This window comes from Rana temporaria, chromosome 3 (genome assembly GCF_905171775.1).
Source record: "Rana temporaria chromosome 3, aRanTem1.1, whole genome shotgun sequence".
In the NCBI taxonomy this organism is placed as follows: domain Eukaryota; kingdom Metazoa; phylum Chordata; class Amphibia; order Anura; family Ranidae; genus Rana; species Rana temporaria.
Window position 1 is genome coordinate 120406479 of NC_053491.1, and position 15241 is coordinate 120421719.

General features: G+C 37.7%; 1 protein-coding gene across 3 annotated transcripts in view; it reads right to left on the reverse strand.

The window, feature by feature from the left end:
- The window catches only part of SFMBT2 (Scm like with four mbt domains 2), a 287202-nt gene that overhangs the window by 6623 nt on the left and 265338 nt on the right, over positions 1 to 15241 (reverse strand). For all 3 annotated transcript variants that reach the window (XM_040343342.1, XM_040343341.1, XM_040343343.1), the window contains 2 exons: positions 7329 to 7504; positions 2241 to 2410 (listed from right to left, as the gene is read on the reverse strand). In XM_040343342.1, the coding sequence (XP_040199276.1) occupies positions 2241 to 2410; positions 7329 to 7504 (346 nt within the window). The remainder of the gene's footprint in view (positions 1 to 2240; positions 2411 to 7328; positions 7505 to 15241) is intronic.

Below are 15241 nucleotides of genomic sequence, written 5' to 3' on the forward strand. Positions count from 1 at the left end.
GTGAAAGTGTTTTGCACAGATTGGCTACAGATCCTCCTCTTCTGGGGTCTCTTAGTGGCACTCCTGGCTCCTCCTCTTCTCAAGTGCCCCCTTGGAGACCTCCTTTCCTTTCCAAGGATGCACTCATGCGGGTGTGCTCCCGAGTCCTGCTGCTGCATCCATTGACACAGACAGCAGGACTCAACCCCACCCCTCGACTCCCATGTCACTGGATTTGATTGACAGCAGCGGGAGCCAATGTCCAAGCAATGAATCTGTCCAATGTGTCCAATGTGGACCAAAGACAGAGCTGGGCTCGTTCTCATTGCTGGAAAGATCGGGTTCAGGTAAGTAAAAGTGGGGTTCTGGGGGGCTGCTGCACTACAGAAGGGTTTAAACCCCTTTAATGGGGTTTAAACCCTTTAAACCCCAAAACAAGTGTCCCTGTCTAATAATGCTAGAGAAAATTTCTACTAATTTTTTTCACGCTGCATGAACGCCTTATAATTTAAAGTGTTAATAAAGGTGTTAATTTATGAACACTTTAGGTGCATGATAGTTATTTGAAATTTTTTAATTTACCAGATAATTTGGCTACATAGTTAATATTCTACACAGACCTAATACCTCAGAATATACTAGCTGTTGAAAGCCAAACCACCTACTAATTTATAACTAATAATAATTCTAGCTCTAACGGACTCTGCTATAATAAGCATTGAACATGAGTTAGTAAAATGTAATTTGATACTATGGAGCATGCAACAAGAGCATTAGAAATAACCCAAGGGGAGCAGAAAGAGCCCAAACTCTAAGGTGGGTGTAAAAGAAGAAAAACGCTGTTACCTGGATATCTACTTTATGGAGATAAAAGAATATTCTACATCTAAAAGAATAACTATCTACATTTTAACCACTTCTAAACCGCCGTACGTCTTTATACGGCCTAACTTTAAAGATTGATATCTCGGTAACGGCAGCAGCTGCTGCCACAACCGAGGTATCAATCTTTAGTGTCAGCGGTTCTGTTAACGATAACGGCGGTCTCCGCGGCGGATTCGCCGCAAGATCGCCGTTATCGGCGGCGGGAGAGGGGCCCCCCCTCCCGCCTCTTACCGTAGCCGTCGGTAGCGGCGGAGGCGATCGGGACCGTTCAGCAGCTGAGCGGGGACGAGACTGAAGGAAAAATCTCCTTCACCCGTCCCCATAGCTCTGCTGGGCGGAAGTGACGTCAAAACGTCAGTCCCGCCCAGCCTCTTAAAGAAACATTTTTTTTTGTCATTTGAAAAAATGACAGTTTCAATTTTTTTTTTATTTTTTTTTGCATTTTAGTCTAAATATGAGATCTGAGGTCTTTTTGACCCCAGATCTAATATTTAAGAGGACCTGTCATGCTTTTTTCTATTACAAGGGATGTTTACATTCCTTGTAATAGGAATAAAAGTGATAATTTTTTTTTTCCAGTGTAAAAAATAATAAAATAAATAAAAATAAATAAGAAAAAAAAAAAAAAAATTTAAAGCGCCCCGTCCCGACGAGCTCATGCGCAGAAGCGAACGCATACGCGAGTAGTGCCCGCATATGAAAACGGTGTTCAAACGACACAAGTGAGGTATCGCCACGATCGTTAGAGCGAGAGCAATAATTATAGCCCTAGACCTACTCTGTAACTCAAAAAATGCAACCTATAGAATTTTTTAAACGTCGCCTATCGAGATTTTTAAGGGTAAAAGTTTGACGCCATGCCACGAGCGGCGCAATTTGTAAGCGTGACATGTTGGGTACCATTTTACTCGGCGTAACATTATCTTTCACAATATATAAAAAAATTGGCCCAAATTTATTGCTGTCTTATTTTTTAATTCAAAAAAGTGATTTTTTTCCAAAAAAAGTGCGCTTGTAGGACCGCTGCGCAAATATGGTGTGACAAAAAGTATTGAAATGATCGCCATTTTATTCTCTAGGGTGTTAGAAAAAAATAAATATATATAATGTTTGTGGGTTTTAAGTAATTTTCTAGCAAAAAAAAAAAATGTTTTAGTCTTGTAAACACCAAATCTGAAAAACACCCAAAGTAGAGAAGTGGTTAAAGATTACTTCTTGGATGGACCAATCATTTAGGATAAAGAAACAATATTATGCAATCTTCCAAAATAATTGAAAAATACTATAAAGAGCATACTAGAAAAGTAGTAGATGCTTTAAATTTACGTTTGGATAGAATAAACTCAGAAATGCACAGCTTCATGCAGAATTCATACCTCAGCTGACCCAACAGGACTGACATCAACCACTGAGGTCCGTCTCTTTTTCTGTACAAAAATTGATTTTCTTTTCTTTCTTCTCCTAACTGGTTTGGTTTGATTGTCATCTAAATTGGGTTGTCCAACTGGTAGTTTCGATATTTTTTTCCGTTTTCCATAATAATAAGCTAGGTAACAATATAAAGGGTTCATAGTGAGATAGACATAAAATAAATAATATGCAATTGATTAATACAGCAATAAATGCAATAACTGCATCATACTATGTCTTCCTATCAGCCTTTTGTAATCCCCTGTATAGCAAGGAACATGCTAAAAGGATGTTATTTTGCTCGTACTCCTTTATTGTCCATTCAACAATAAATAGAAGTGTACCTCATCAAACCATACTGTTACTGCAGTGGAAGTGCCCTTGACTGTTGTGTTTGGTAGGTGGGTCTAGATCACAAGACCGGCTGAATAGAAGAACCAATCCTTTGGTAACAAAAAAAAACTTAGCAGGTCTCCTGGAATTTCACTTTCAACACATTGTAAAAAGCAGGGGTACTGATGCTATCTGAGCACTGTGCTACCTTTAAAGAAGAACGGGTGCTAAAACAAACACATAACACAGCTCATGATCCAAATATCAAGGGCAATATTATCATACATTCACCCAGGGGGATTTAATGCAGCAAGGTATACGAATAAGAGTATGAGATTACATAAAAGTCTTTATTGAAAAGAAAAGTAAATACAAGTAAACATTAAAAAATATAAACTCGGTTGTAAGAGTGCATACAAATTCCACAGTACAGCAAGGCAACCATAATTGTACAGCATTACTTTTAATAATTGAACTGTATAGAAACTCTGACATGTTTCGACCTATTAAAATCGTGGTCTTCTTCTGGGGGGGGGGTGGTTGACTCCTAAATAAATATGTTAAACATCTCAGTGTTACAAAGACATTTAGCATTACGTAATGCTAAATGTCTTTGTAACACTGAGATTTTTAACATATTTATTTAGGAGTCAACCATCCCCCAGAAGAAGACCACAATTTTAATAGGTCGAAACGCACCAGTGTTTCTATACAGTTTAATTATTAAATGTAATGCTGTACAATTATGGTTGCCTTGCTGTATTGTGGAATTTGTATGCACTCTTACAACCCGAATTTATATTTTTTAATGTTTACTTGTATTTACTTTTCGTTTCAATAAAGACTTTTATGTAAGTTTAATTATTAAATGTGATGCTGTACAATTATGGTTGCCTTGCTGTACCATGGAATTTGTATGTACTCCTACAACCAAAATTAATATATTTTTTAATGTTTACTTGTATAATACAAGTTGTATTTACTTTTCTTTTCAATAAAGACTTTTATGTAATCTCATACTCTTATTCGTATACCTTGCTGCATTAAAACCCCCTGGGGGAACGTTCCTGTATTCAAATTTATTTTGGGGTGCCCAGCTTGAACTTTCATATGTGTATGTTTCCTCTTCTATATTATCATACATATGCCAATAAAATAAATGCCATTGCAGTGCATAGGCTTGCAAAGATCCGTCCCTTGGAATTCAATGAACACCCACTGACTACCACACTCTTGCATGTAAAAATGTAGCTGGAAATTTAAAAAAAATCAATTTTTTTTTTTTTAATGAGAAACTTAATATTTCAAAGCATATCCAGGCACTACAAAAGGTAGGTGCAAGTTACAAGGAGAGCTATTACTTTTTGTTAAATACATTTTTAGTGAAATCAATTTATTTGTTTTTTACAATTGAGACAGTCAGATAGTTAATCTGTAAAGGCTTTATGAGAGAGAAGAAAACAAGGAACAAAGGTAGATGTGATTTCCACGAACAATAGCAAAATGGACAAGAAATCACTATGGGAATTTGACTTGGTTTTTACTCTTCTGCAAATTTGAAACAGTTCAAAGCTTATTGAAGCTAAACTATGACTTATAAAGAGAAGTAAATGAACATGTCACTTGACAGACCAACCAAATATAGTTACATATTTTCTTGTTAATCTTTCTTTCACATGCCTGCATAAAATTTCCATTCAGAATGTATATGCACTCTGCACTCTTTTTACTGGCACAAACCACCTTTCTGAATTTATTGTAATATGTGTTTGGCCCTCTAGATTTATACACAGCTCAGTGTTACGTCTGGGTGTTTTTGACGGCAGATGTAGGGTTAAGCATTAGTAATTCAGCCTATATTTTGCTAATGCTTTGTTTCCTTATTTCTACCTACATAGGCACATCTGTGGTGCATAAAAGAATCACCGAACTACATGTTAGCAGCAAACAAAATAAAGTAAGCAAGTATGTACAAGTAGAAAGGTAACGTGAGTTTCATGGAACAAATTTAGATGTAAATGAAAAATGTAAGGCTAGTTGCACCAATACAGTGGTGATCATTGTACAAGTATAAAGGGACCTGCATAAGGGCTAATTTCCAATGACTGTAACAATAAAAACAGTGGAAATAACAGAGCATGTAGTAACCAATGAAAGGATGAGGTAATGGGGCGAGGGATATGATTGAGGAAGGGGGGTTTTAAAGGACCCAATAGGATAAACTTGAGGGGGTTTAAGCAGCCGACCACCTCAGTAAGGGAAGGGAGGAGGAAAAGGGAAACATCAGGTACAAGTGAAGAGAAAAAAGGTGAATGTGCGGGATGGAATAAGAAAAATGGATGGATGGCAGTGGAGGGAGTGTGAGTAGAACTGAAACACTCAAAGTGACTCCCAATAGCCCTTTGCAGAGTTTATACATGGTTGGAATTGTCCAGAGAGTGATGGAATTGGATTCAGTAATATCACATTTTTGTGAATTTCTCTGGTTTATCACTAAGGGTGGAAGACTAAAGTTTTTAGATTGACATAATATCATTCATGCTGGTGAACCACTGGCCCAAAGTAAAGGGATTAGCTGGCTTCAGTTTACTGGAAATACAAGCTTGTACTGCATTTAGTGACCCAAAGTAAGAGTTCCTGCATCAAATGCCCTTATAGAGAAGAAATGAGAAGTTCACTTGTTGCACACTTCTGGAAACGACTTCTTAGGAGTGGACCATGACCATGATTCACTGCAGAAAAGAAGAGTGAGCAGGTCCACTGGTGGCAGATGAAGAGGCCGCATAAGACTCTCAACATGAGGTAAAATGCCAGGCATCTTAGTGCAGTCAGACCAAACCAGGCTGTGTGGACTAGTTCTATACTAACAGATGTCAGTGGTTCTAGATTGAAATAGTAGTAAGCATAGTGTAGATATAGTGGATAGAGATGGACACAATGAAGGTCTTCAGGTGCCATTGTGCTGTGCTGGGCTTCTGGTGTATGTCTGTGCCTTTAAGAAGGAATGTGCTACCTCCAGGCGAACCTGCCTTCAATTTACATATTTCTATATATGTTTCAAGATCGGAGTTCTCATAGATTAGAATTATGGACTTTACTTCACAGAGGGCCTTAACAAGGTAGTATGGCTTCCACATATATTTGCAAAATACTAAAACCTCTTGTTTTGATACAAATTGGTAAACAGTTTTAACATTTTTGTATTGTATTTGTTACACAGACATGAATAGAGGTCTTTGGATCCATAATAGAACAGGATGGAAGGTGGTAATGGAATATACAGAACATGGTAGTGAGGCTTTCACATATATTTGCAAATGTATGTAAAAGTAAGACTGTATTTTTAATGCAAATTGCAAAAAAAAAAATTGTTGGTTTTGTTCTTTTTTTTAATCCTTTTTTTTTTTTTGGTGAACTGGTAAGTGTGCTGGGAAATTTTTGTATTGTGTTTGCTCTGTGAAAAGTGCTTCCATGTGCACCTTACTTTAAAATGCTAGTTATGAATTGATCAGAATCCATTTTTGTTTACCTTGCTTGATCATGTGAACTGATTGGGAGCAATGTACGGGTGACAATGTAGACCATTGAGGTGTAGTGGAGAGGCCCATCATCTCTGCATGTCGGGGAAAATGCATATTGCCTTTGACTGAGTGACTAAGCACTTGACTGAGTGCTAATTAAGCGATATAGGAATTCCCAGTCATTTTCTTCCTAGCTGTGCTTGAATTAGAATGATGGAAAGAATGGGTGGCTTGCCAATAGATCACTTAGAGGGGATAGAGTGGGTAACATGGTGCTGCCAGGAATAGTCTCCGATGAGAAGGCAGGATCTCTGCTGCAGGTTTCAGTTTTGTGTGTTCTCTGGATGCCACTGGCCCCAGAATTGAAAATTTCTGTGGAATCAGTATTAGTCCATAGCTAGATCTTATTGGGACAAGGACATTTGTCTTCCTCCTGATTACCATCTCAGTTTGAGAGTAAATGCTGGTGTATAAATGCTAGTGTTGATCAGGCAAAAAATGTTGTGTTGCCTGGGAGCTTAGCAAGACTACATCTTCACTACTATGCTGTAGCCATGTCCCCATAATATTTTTTTAACCCAATTGTAATATTACAAAATGGTTTACAGGCTTGTTTTAACATAGTAGCACCAGAAGTATAGTCATGTTTAATTTTAGTTTTAAACATTACCAACTTTTTCATAGTATTAAATGAAGCATGGAGCAAAGAACGATATCTATAGCAACCCAACCCGTTCATCCCTGCATTAAACATCATCCTTTATGGGTCTGACTCCAGTAAACTGAGATGTGATTGGCTGTGATATGTTACAACTCTTTAGTTAGAATTAACTGTTTAGCTTCCTGTACTGTTTATTGAAAAAGGCCATAACGTTTTAGTAAAATGCATATAAACCACAACACTAATCCTATCCAACTGTATGGCAGGAACTACAGATGGCTAACGAAAGCTGGTATGTCACCAGGATTTCAACAACATTACTCAGCAAGTATTTCATTGAAAACAAGATTTAGCTAGTTATCCAAAGTCAATAAAAAATAAATATTTTTCCGTGGTTGTAATTGTTTGTTGTGTTAATGCACCTGTTACACAGCTGGGAATGATAAATTGATTCTGAACAGTAATCCAGAAATAAACAGCCCTCTTTACATTAGAATTTACTGTACTGTGTGATTCCATATACATTCCGTTGTACTCACTGTATTTGGTTTTGGTGTGTACGGAGCAGTTTTCAGGACACACATCAGTGACCAGCAATGAACTAAACAAATTGGGACAACATTCCAGTTTTGCACAGACTTTCCGGCAGAAATCTGACACTTGGTCTGATGTGCGGACGATCCTCACAGTTGCCCTGTAGGTTTTCCCTTTATATCTGCAGGTGAAAACAGACATGAAATGCTGAGTATAGATTCTCTACAATCACACCTGCATGCAGTTCTCTCGAGACTCATTTTCATGTGGCTGGGATTTCACATAATTGCCAGTTCTATTTCAGATCCCTAGGCTGCTTTTCAGAGATTACATATGGCAGCACAATTGATAAGAAAAAGAACTGGTTCTGTAACTCAAGGGCCATATTTCATGATTACAATTTATTACTTACAAATCAGCATTCACCTCTTGATGATTAACAGCATTGGTGCTGCACCTGCAAACCATAGTTCTTCACTTAACAAGGGCTTGATGAATGACACAAACAGGTTGTAAAAAGTATCAGAATTTTCCAGCTAGGCAGCCTAAAGTGATACTAACATCTATTTTTTTCTTTATATAAAAAGAACAAACATGCTATACATAGCTGCTCTGTGTAGTGGTTTTGCACAGAGCAGCACAGATCTCCATCTTTGCACCTCCCCTCTGCCCAGTGTCCCCACAGCAAGCAGATATGTGGGCTCCCAAGCCGAGCCTCTGCTCTGTGTGTCCATTCAGACATGGAGCTGGCCCCGCTCTCTCTCGCTCCTCATTGGCTCAATGACTTTGATTGGCAGCAGTGGAAGCCAATGGCACTCACTGCTGTGTCTTAGCCAATCAGGGGGTTCCCTTTGTGGCTCTCATGCATCGAACGGGATCTCAGGTAAGTATTAGGAGGGCCAGGGGGGGCTGCTGCACACAGAAGGCTTTTTTTTTATCTTTATTTTTTTATATTAGATTTTTGATGCTGAAAGCGGTACAATTGTTTTGCATGGAAATTTGGCGTTTTATATTGTAGGCCTGCAATTCTTAGGAATAACTCATAAATCAGTCCAAACAAGAGTCTAGTAGACATCCCGGGTATGATAAATTTGAAACTCAAAATCATAAATTATAATATAATAAATAACTATAAATAATTATAATAAATAAAAATATAATAATAATAAAATGTATTCAACAATGTAATGAAATTAAAAACACTGAAATTTGCTCAGTTGCAGAATTGTCACTGTCATTACTTTCAGTGTTTGATGACGAATTTCCCCACAAATCACTATCGCTCAATTCTGCAAGTGATTCTAATTTGCTATCGCTGTTTTCTAGCTGGTCTCAAACCGCTTTTGACGTAAAGGGACACTTTTTGGTTGCTATGGACAATCTCAAGTTTCCAGGCAGAAAAAAATAAATATATAATATAAAACTACATGCAGGGCACTGGAAAAAGCATTAGGGACAAAAGGGATGTGAAATAAATTGACACACTAATGTAATCTGTACGATTACAGTGTACTGTATGCATTATGTGTTTTTAACTTTTTGAATGTGGCGCCGGGCTCCGTCCCTGTGCGTTGTGGCGCTCGCAGGGAACAGAGCCGGCACTGTGATGAATCGAGTGGAGGACACAGCTTGCACACACAGCGGGGAGACATCACAGGATCCTGGGGACAAGGTAAGTAACTTTGCCTGGATCCTGCAATGCAGTCCCGAGTGTGGTTCGGAGTTACTGCTTTTCGAATGAAAAATTCACCCGAGCTACACTCGGAATACCGGCAGAGAGGTTAATGTAAAAAATGCATTAGGATAAAAATACTTCTGCCTTTACAACCACTTTAGGTAGCAATGGCGCTGTGCAAAGTGCAGTATCCCATAGTAACCAAATCATTACTATTGGACAGGCTAAAGAAAACTTAATCTAATTGATTGTACTTTGCACATAATGGGGTTGATTTACTAAAGACAAATGGCTGTTCCATCTGCAAGGAAAATTGTACCTTGCAGGGGAAATCGCCCGAGAGGTTCAGATCCAGACCCACACATGCCAGTCCAAATAGGTGCCCTATTCAATTAAAAATAAAATAAGTCCCCAAAAAGATGATAACACTTTAAGGTTCTTACTGAGGTATCTGCAGTGTGCAGGGATTTGTACTCCATGGGAATAAACAGGAGGGGGGGGCACAAATGTATCATACAGATTACGGGTATGAAAAATCCACATCTGCAGAGAAGGATGGATTTGCGCGCATGCAATCTGACAAGGACACCCAGGCATGAAGTACATCACTGCTAGACAGGAAGTCTTCAGGCATCCATGTTTTTGGAGTCCTCAGCACCAGCAAGTAGCAATAGACACGGACATCTTCCAAGATGACATGTTTCAAGGCACAGCCTCTTCCTCCAAAAAAAATTAAAAATCCTTCTCTGCAGTTGTGGGTTTTTTCATACCGTCAGCTGTATTTTCTCCTTTTCGTATCTTTTGACCCTTACCCATTACTGCTGCTTATCTTACAGTAATTATATATATATATATATATATATATATATATATATTTGTAGTACCGTCCAACATCCTCCCGTGTCCGCCCCCAGGGGGAACACCCCATTTTGAGTGTCCTATTATAGCGGCAGTTCCCAATTGGGCTTACCTTGGTGAGTCATGTTTTTCGTACTTTTACTACACTCCTTTTAAAAAACTGTACTATCTGTAGCTGAGCTACAATGGAGTATACTCTGAAAATATAATTAGAAGATTATATATCGTTCCAGATGTTAGAGCTTGACGCCCCCCGAGGAAGTGACTTGTTCACAAAACATGTCGAGGATTTGTCAATAGCCACATCATCTTTGTTCTCTACACACCCGAGGAGCTTGTAATGATTTTAATGTCTTGGTGCTGAATCTTAATTAGACCAATATTTGTGTATTATGTATTCTTCATCTTTGTAATTTTTGTAATAAATAGTTTATTTTTACATATTAAGCATTTCTTGCTTGGGTGCCGCAATAGTCCAACCACCACTGGCAATCAGGGCTTTATTTTGGAGTGACCCTGACTTACCAACTTCCCCCTTAATACCCATGAGCTGTATGATACATTTGTGCCCTCCCTGTTCATTTCCATGGAGTACAAATCGTGCTGGTTCCTCATTGCATATTGCAGATAACATAACATTCTCTGCTCTTTCTATACATATCTCCAATAGTATATAGCTCTAAATTGAATATTATGTAATAGTCAATTGTAAACTCATTGTATGCATAGCTTCATATTTGTCTTTTCAAACATAACCAACAGAAACATAGTTATAAAAAAGTTACTAGATATAGCATAGCTTCACAACAATTTCATTATAAGCTGAATGTTGCCACACCTTTTACTGGTTGCTATTTCCTGTTTTTCTTAAGAAAATTAAGTGAGCTGCAGTTTTAGCTAAAAATGGTCACTTCAAGGCTTAGTAAATGATCTCTTTAGGGTTGCTAGGAGATTAGAATCTACTCAATAAACCCTACCCAGAATATAAGCTCCTTACACTACGCAATGTGACTCAGTAAAATTATTTAGAATCTATTTAATATAGATATAGAGTATAGTAAAGGGCTTCAATGAGGTGGAATTGAAACAAAATCACACATTTTGCATCACTATAAAAATGTTTGCTCATCCTAGTATTAACTAATTGAATCATGGAACTAAAGTTTGTACAAGTTGGTATTTAAATATTCAACATAAAAACCCAACACCATAGTTTTATCAATCACTGCCTTTGTACTTAGTATGAACCCAGCTAGGTTATTTTGATTAGGCATATTTATAAAGTGTCTTGTGATTTTTTTGCCCCTACTCCAACACCTCCAGTGAGTTGTTAGGTTATATTTCACCTTATGACAAGACGAAAATATTTTAGAAAACACACAAGCTAAGCTCACATCACACTGTGGTTACACATGTTGTAAATTATTTTTATAATCATTTATAATACTGTACATTACAAACAGGCTTTAAATGCTGATTACAAATTAAAAGAAAAATAAATATTCATTATATTTTGTGTATAGTAGCTTTAAAAATTAGGCATTATATAGGAAAACATAAAAAAAGAAAAAAAGAACTACTGATATGTGTAGTAGTTTTATTTTCAAAGACCCTTCATAAGCCAACAGCCTATGGATTAAGACATTGTGTAAATATGTGTTGGTGAACATGTGTACATAGCTTGGGATATAGCTGCATAGAAAAAGGATTATAGTAGCTTCATTAATACTCAAGTGCCATAGGAAGAAAGCAGGGTTTGACCTATATCTTCCTTTCCCACTAAAGAAAATGTTCAGCCTTCTGCCCCCGTATCATACATAAACCCTTCCCACATTGTGATAACAACCCAGTTATCCCATTGCTGCATGCTTTCTTATATCAATCTTCTAAATAATGCATACATAACATCGAACAAAAAAAACTACAACAATGTTCACAGTCTGTCTGCTACTCATACACATTGGGGTTTATTTACCAAATAGACTGTGCAGTTTGCAAGTGCAGTTGTACTAATTTTCCCCAGCTTAGGGCTTTACTTCATAAAGAATACCCAATCAGGTGCAAGGGAAAAAAAAACATTTTTGTTTGCACGTGATCAGATGATGGAAATCAGCAGATCTTCACCACATTCACCAAGCTCTGGGAAAATGAGTGCTACTGCACTTGCAAAGTGCACAGTCTATTTGATAAATCAACCCCAATGTGTATGAGCATCAGATTGACTGTGAACATTATTGTAGTTTTTTTTTTCGATGTTATGTATCCATTATTAAGAAAATTGATATTAGAAAGCATGTAGGAATGGGATAACCAGATTTTTATCACAATGTGGGAAGGGTTTATATATGATACGGGGGCAGAAGGCTGAACATTTTGTTTAGTGGAGGGCAAGGAAGAAACAGGTCAAGCCCTACTTTGTTCCCATGGTACCTGAGTATTAATGAAGCTAATATAATCCTTTATCTATGCAGCTATATCCCAAGCTATGTGCACAGTGTTCACCAACACATATTTACACATTTTTCATTCTATTTTACTACATGAAAATGTGCCTATGTTATTTGAATCCTTTAATTACGCATGGAGCGCACATTATTAAACAAGTGTGGGAAAATAGCTATATACACAAGTAAAATACATGTAAAGAGTATTACGTGCCAAAAGATTTGGAATTCTGTTCAGCGTCTCATGGGATTCCCAAAATCGTGATACTTTGCATAGCCACACAGCTAATATTGATAATTCCTGGTTCCGCTTTGCAGCCCTCAGTGTCGCCTCAACACCTCAGACTTGCTCAACACCTCAGACTTGCTAACACCGAACCAGCATCATCAATGCTTTCCAATAAGCAGGCAGATGACAAGAATTTTATCCAACCTGATCAGGCAGTAGCAGAGTGATGTTGCAAAGGTTGGAAATCACAAGAGCATCTGAACAGAACTACATATCCTTTAGGAGCTACTTCACAATCTGTATGAATAAAGTCCAGTAATGTCACATAATACTGCAACCATATCATTGTTCCAAAGCGCTACATTTCCTTAGTCTCCTCTCTTTCTGCGATCAGTCTGGCCGTACAGTAGAACTTTGTAGCAAGTCACAAGGTGAGAGACTTTGTTAAACATTGGTTGAAGTGGATGGACTGTTGTCTTTTTTTAACCAAACTATTAAACTACGTAATTTTATGAAAGACCTGCAAAAGTACCAGGATTTAAATAACATTGTCTCTGAGCCAGCATCTCAGTCCAGGAAGATGCTGGACATGGTTGATGCAAAATGAAAGGGGATGTCTGGACAGCCACACTCCAAAAATATTGCTTTTTATTGTAAAAATAGGATCACAGGATACATGCCACAGCAAACAGGATACAAGCTGATGCGTTTCACACTAGAATTTAGTGCTTAATCATACGCTATGATTAACCACTTAAGCCCCGCTGCACGCAAATATACGTCCTCTTTTTGAAGAGGGATATCTCGGTAATGGAAGCAGCTGCTGCCACAAACGAGATATACACCTCTTCAGGCGGCGGGACTGTAAACGATAATGGTGGTCTGCACGGCGGATTCGCCATGAGATCACGTTATCAGCGGCGGAAGAGGGCCTCCCGCCGCTCTCCCGCGCCCTCCGCTGCTTACCGGCAGTGGAGGCGATCGGGTCCTGTGTCCTGCTTGCCATGTACACGAGTAAGGGCAAGATGGCCACCACCCGTCTCCATAGCAGGGCGGAAGAGACATCAAAACGTCACTTCCGCCCATGCGTCTTAAAGGCACATTATTTTGTTGTCATTTTTTCAAATGACAACATTTTTCATTTATTTCTTTATTGCATTTTAGTGTAAATATGAGATCTGAGGTCTTTTTGATCCCAGATTTCATATTTAAGAGGACCTGTCATGCTTTTTTCTATTTCAAGGGATGTTTACATACCTTGTAATAGGAATAAAAGTGACACATTTTTTTTTAAACAGTGTAAAAATTAATAAAATCCAGTATTATAAATAAGAAAACAATTATTTTTTTAAAGCGCCCCGTCCCGACAAGCTTGCGCGCAGAAGTGAACGCATGCGTGAGTAGCGCCCGCATATGAAAACGGTGTTCAAACCACACAAGTGAAGTAATGCTGCAATCGTTAGAGCGAGAGCAATAATTCTAGTCCTAGACCTCCTCTGTAACTAAAAAGATGCAACCTGTAGAATTTTTTAAACGTTGTCTATGGAGATTTTTAAGGGTAAAAGTTTGACGCCATTCCACGAGCAAGTGCAATTTTGAAGCATGACATGTTGGGTATCAATTTACTTGGTGTAACATTATTTTTCACGCAATAAAAAAAAATTGGGCTAATTTTACTGTCCTTTTTTTGTAATTCAAAAAAGTAATTTTTTTCCAAAGTGCGCTTGTAAGACCGCTGCGCAAATATGGTGTGACAAAAAGCATTGCAATGACCGCCATTTTATTCTCTCTTCTAAGTAATTTTCTAGCAAAAAAAACTTGTTTTTAATGTGTAAACGCTGAGTCTGAAAAAAAGACTTGGGGCTTAAGTGGTTAATCACTAAGTTATAGTGTGGAACGCATCAGCTTGCATTGCCAGCACCCATAGCTTCAGATCCGGTGAAGAGATTTCATCATCTGCATCTTCTACCTTGAGCGGTGACTGCCTTTCTCTATCTGCCTTTGGACTGGACATGGTTGATGCCTGAACAAAAATGGTGTTTTCATTCAGATGAGAAAAGCATAAAAATGCTTAGCACATGATATTCCACAAGAAGTAATAATTAACTGTAAGGCCCATTTACACCAGTGTGTTTTGTTACCAGATGTACATGTAATGTGTGTTGCTTTAAAGAACCCATATTGAATAGGCTGCCAAAGCTCTGTAATAAATTTGAACTGGACATTCACTCCTCATGGTAAAACAATTCTGATGCTAGGTTCACTTTGAAACAGTTCACATACTGTACATACATATCTCAGTTTAGCTACTACCTTATAATTAGACTTTAAATTGTTTCATTCTCTTAGCTTTTTGTGGTATATTATCTGCTAAAACAATGTTTAATCCATTCACAATAAACAGAATGTAAAACACTACATAATACTGTAAATCTGTCATCGTTCCTTCACATTAAAATGTTTCCTATAAAAGGTAAAATTAATTAACTGGGCCATTTTCAATAAGTGCATCATAAAAACGTAGTTCTGGCAATGTTTCAAAAGGTTTCAACAAGAATAGTTAAGTCATGACAACTGTAAAACGATATTGCAAGCAAAGGATCACAGATGAGTAAATCACAGATAAGATACTTAAATCCTATTAAAGGATATGGCCTAGAAACACCTATTAAGAAATAGCATTATTAGCAGTAATCAGAAGTGTTTCATTAA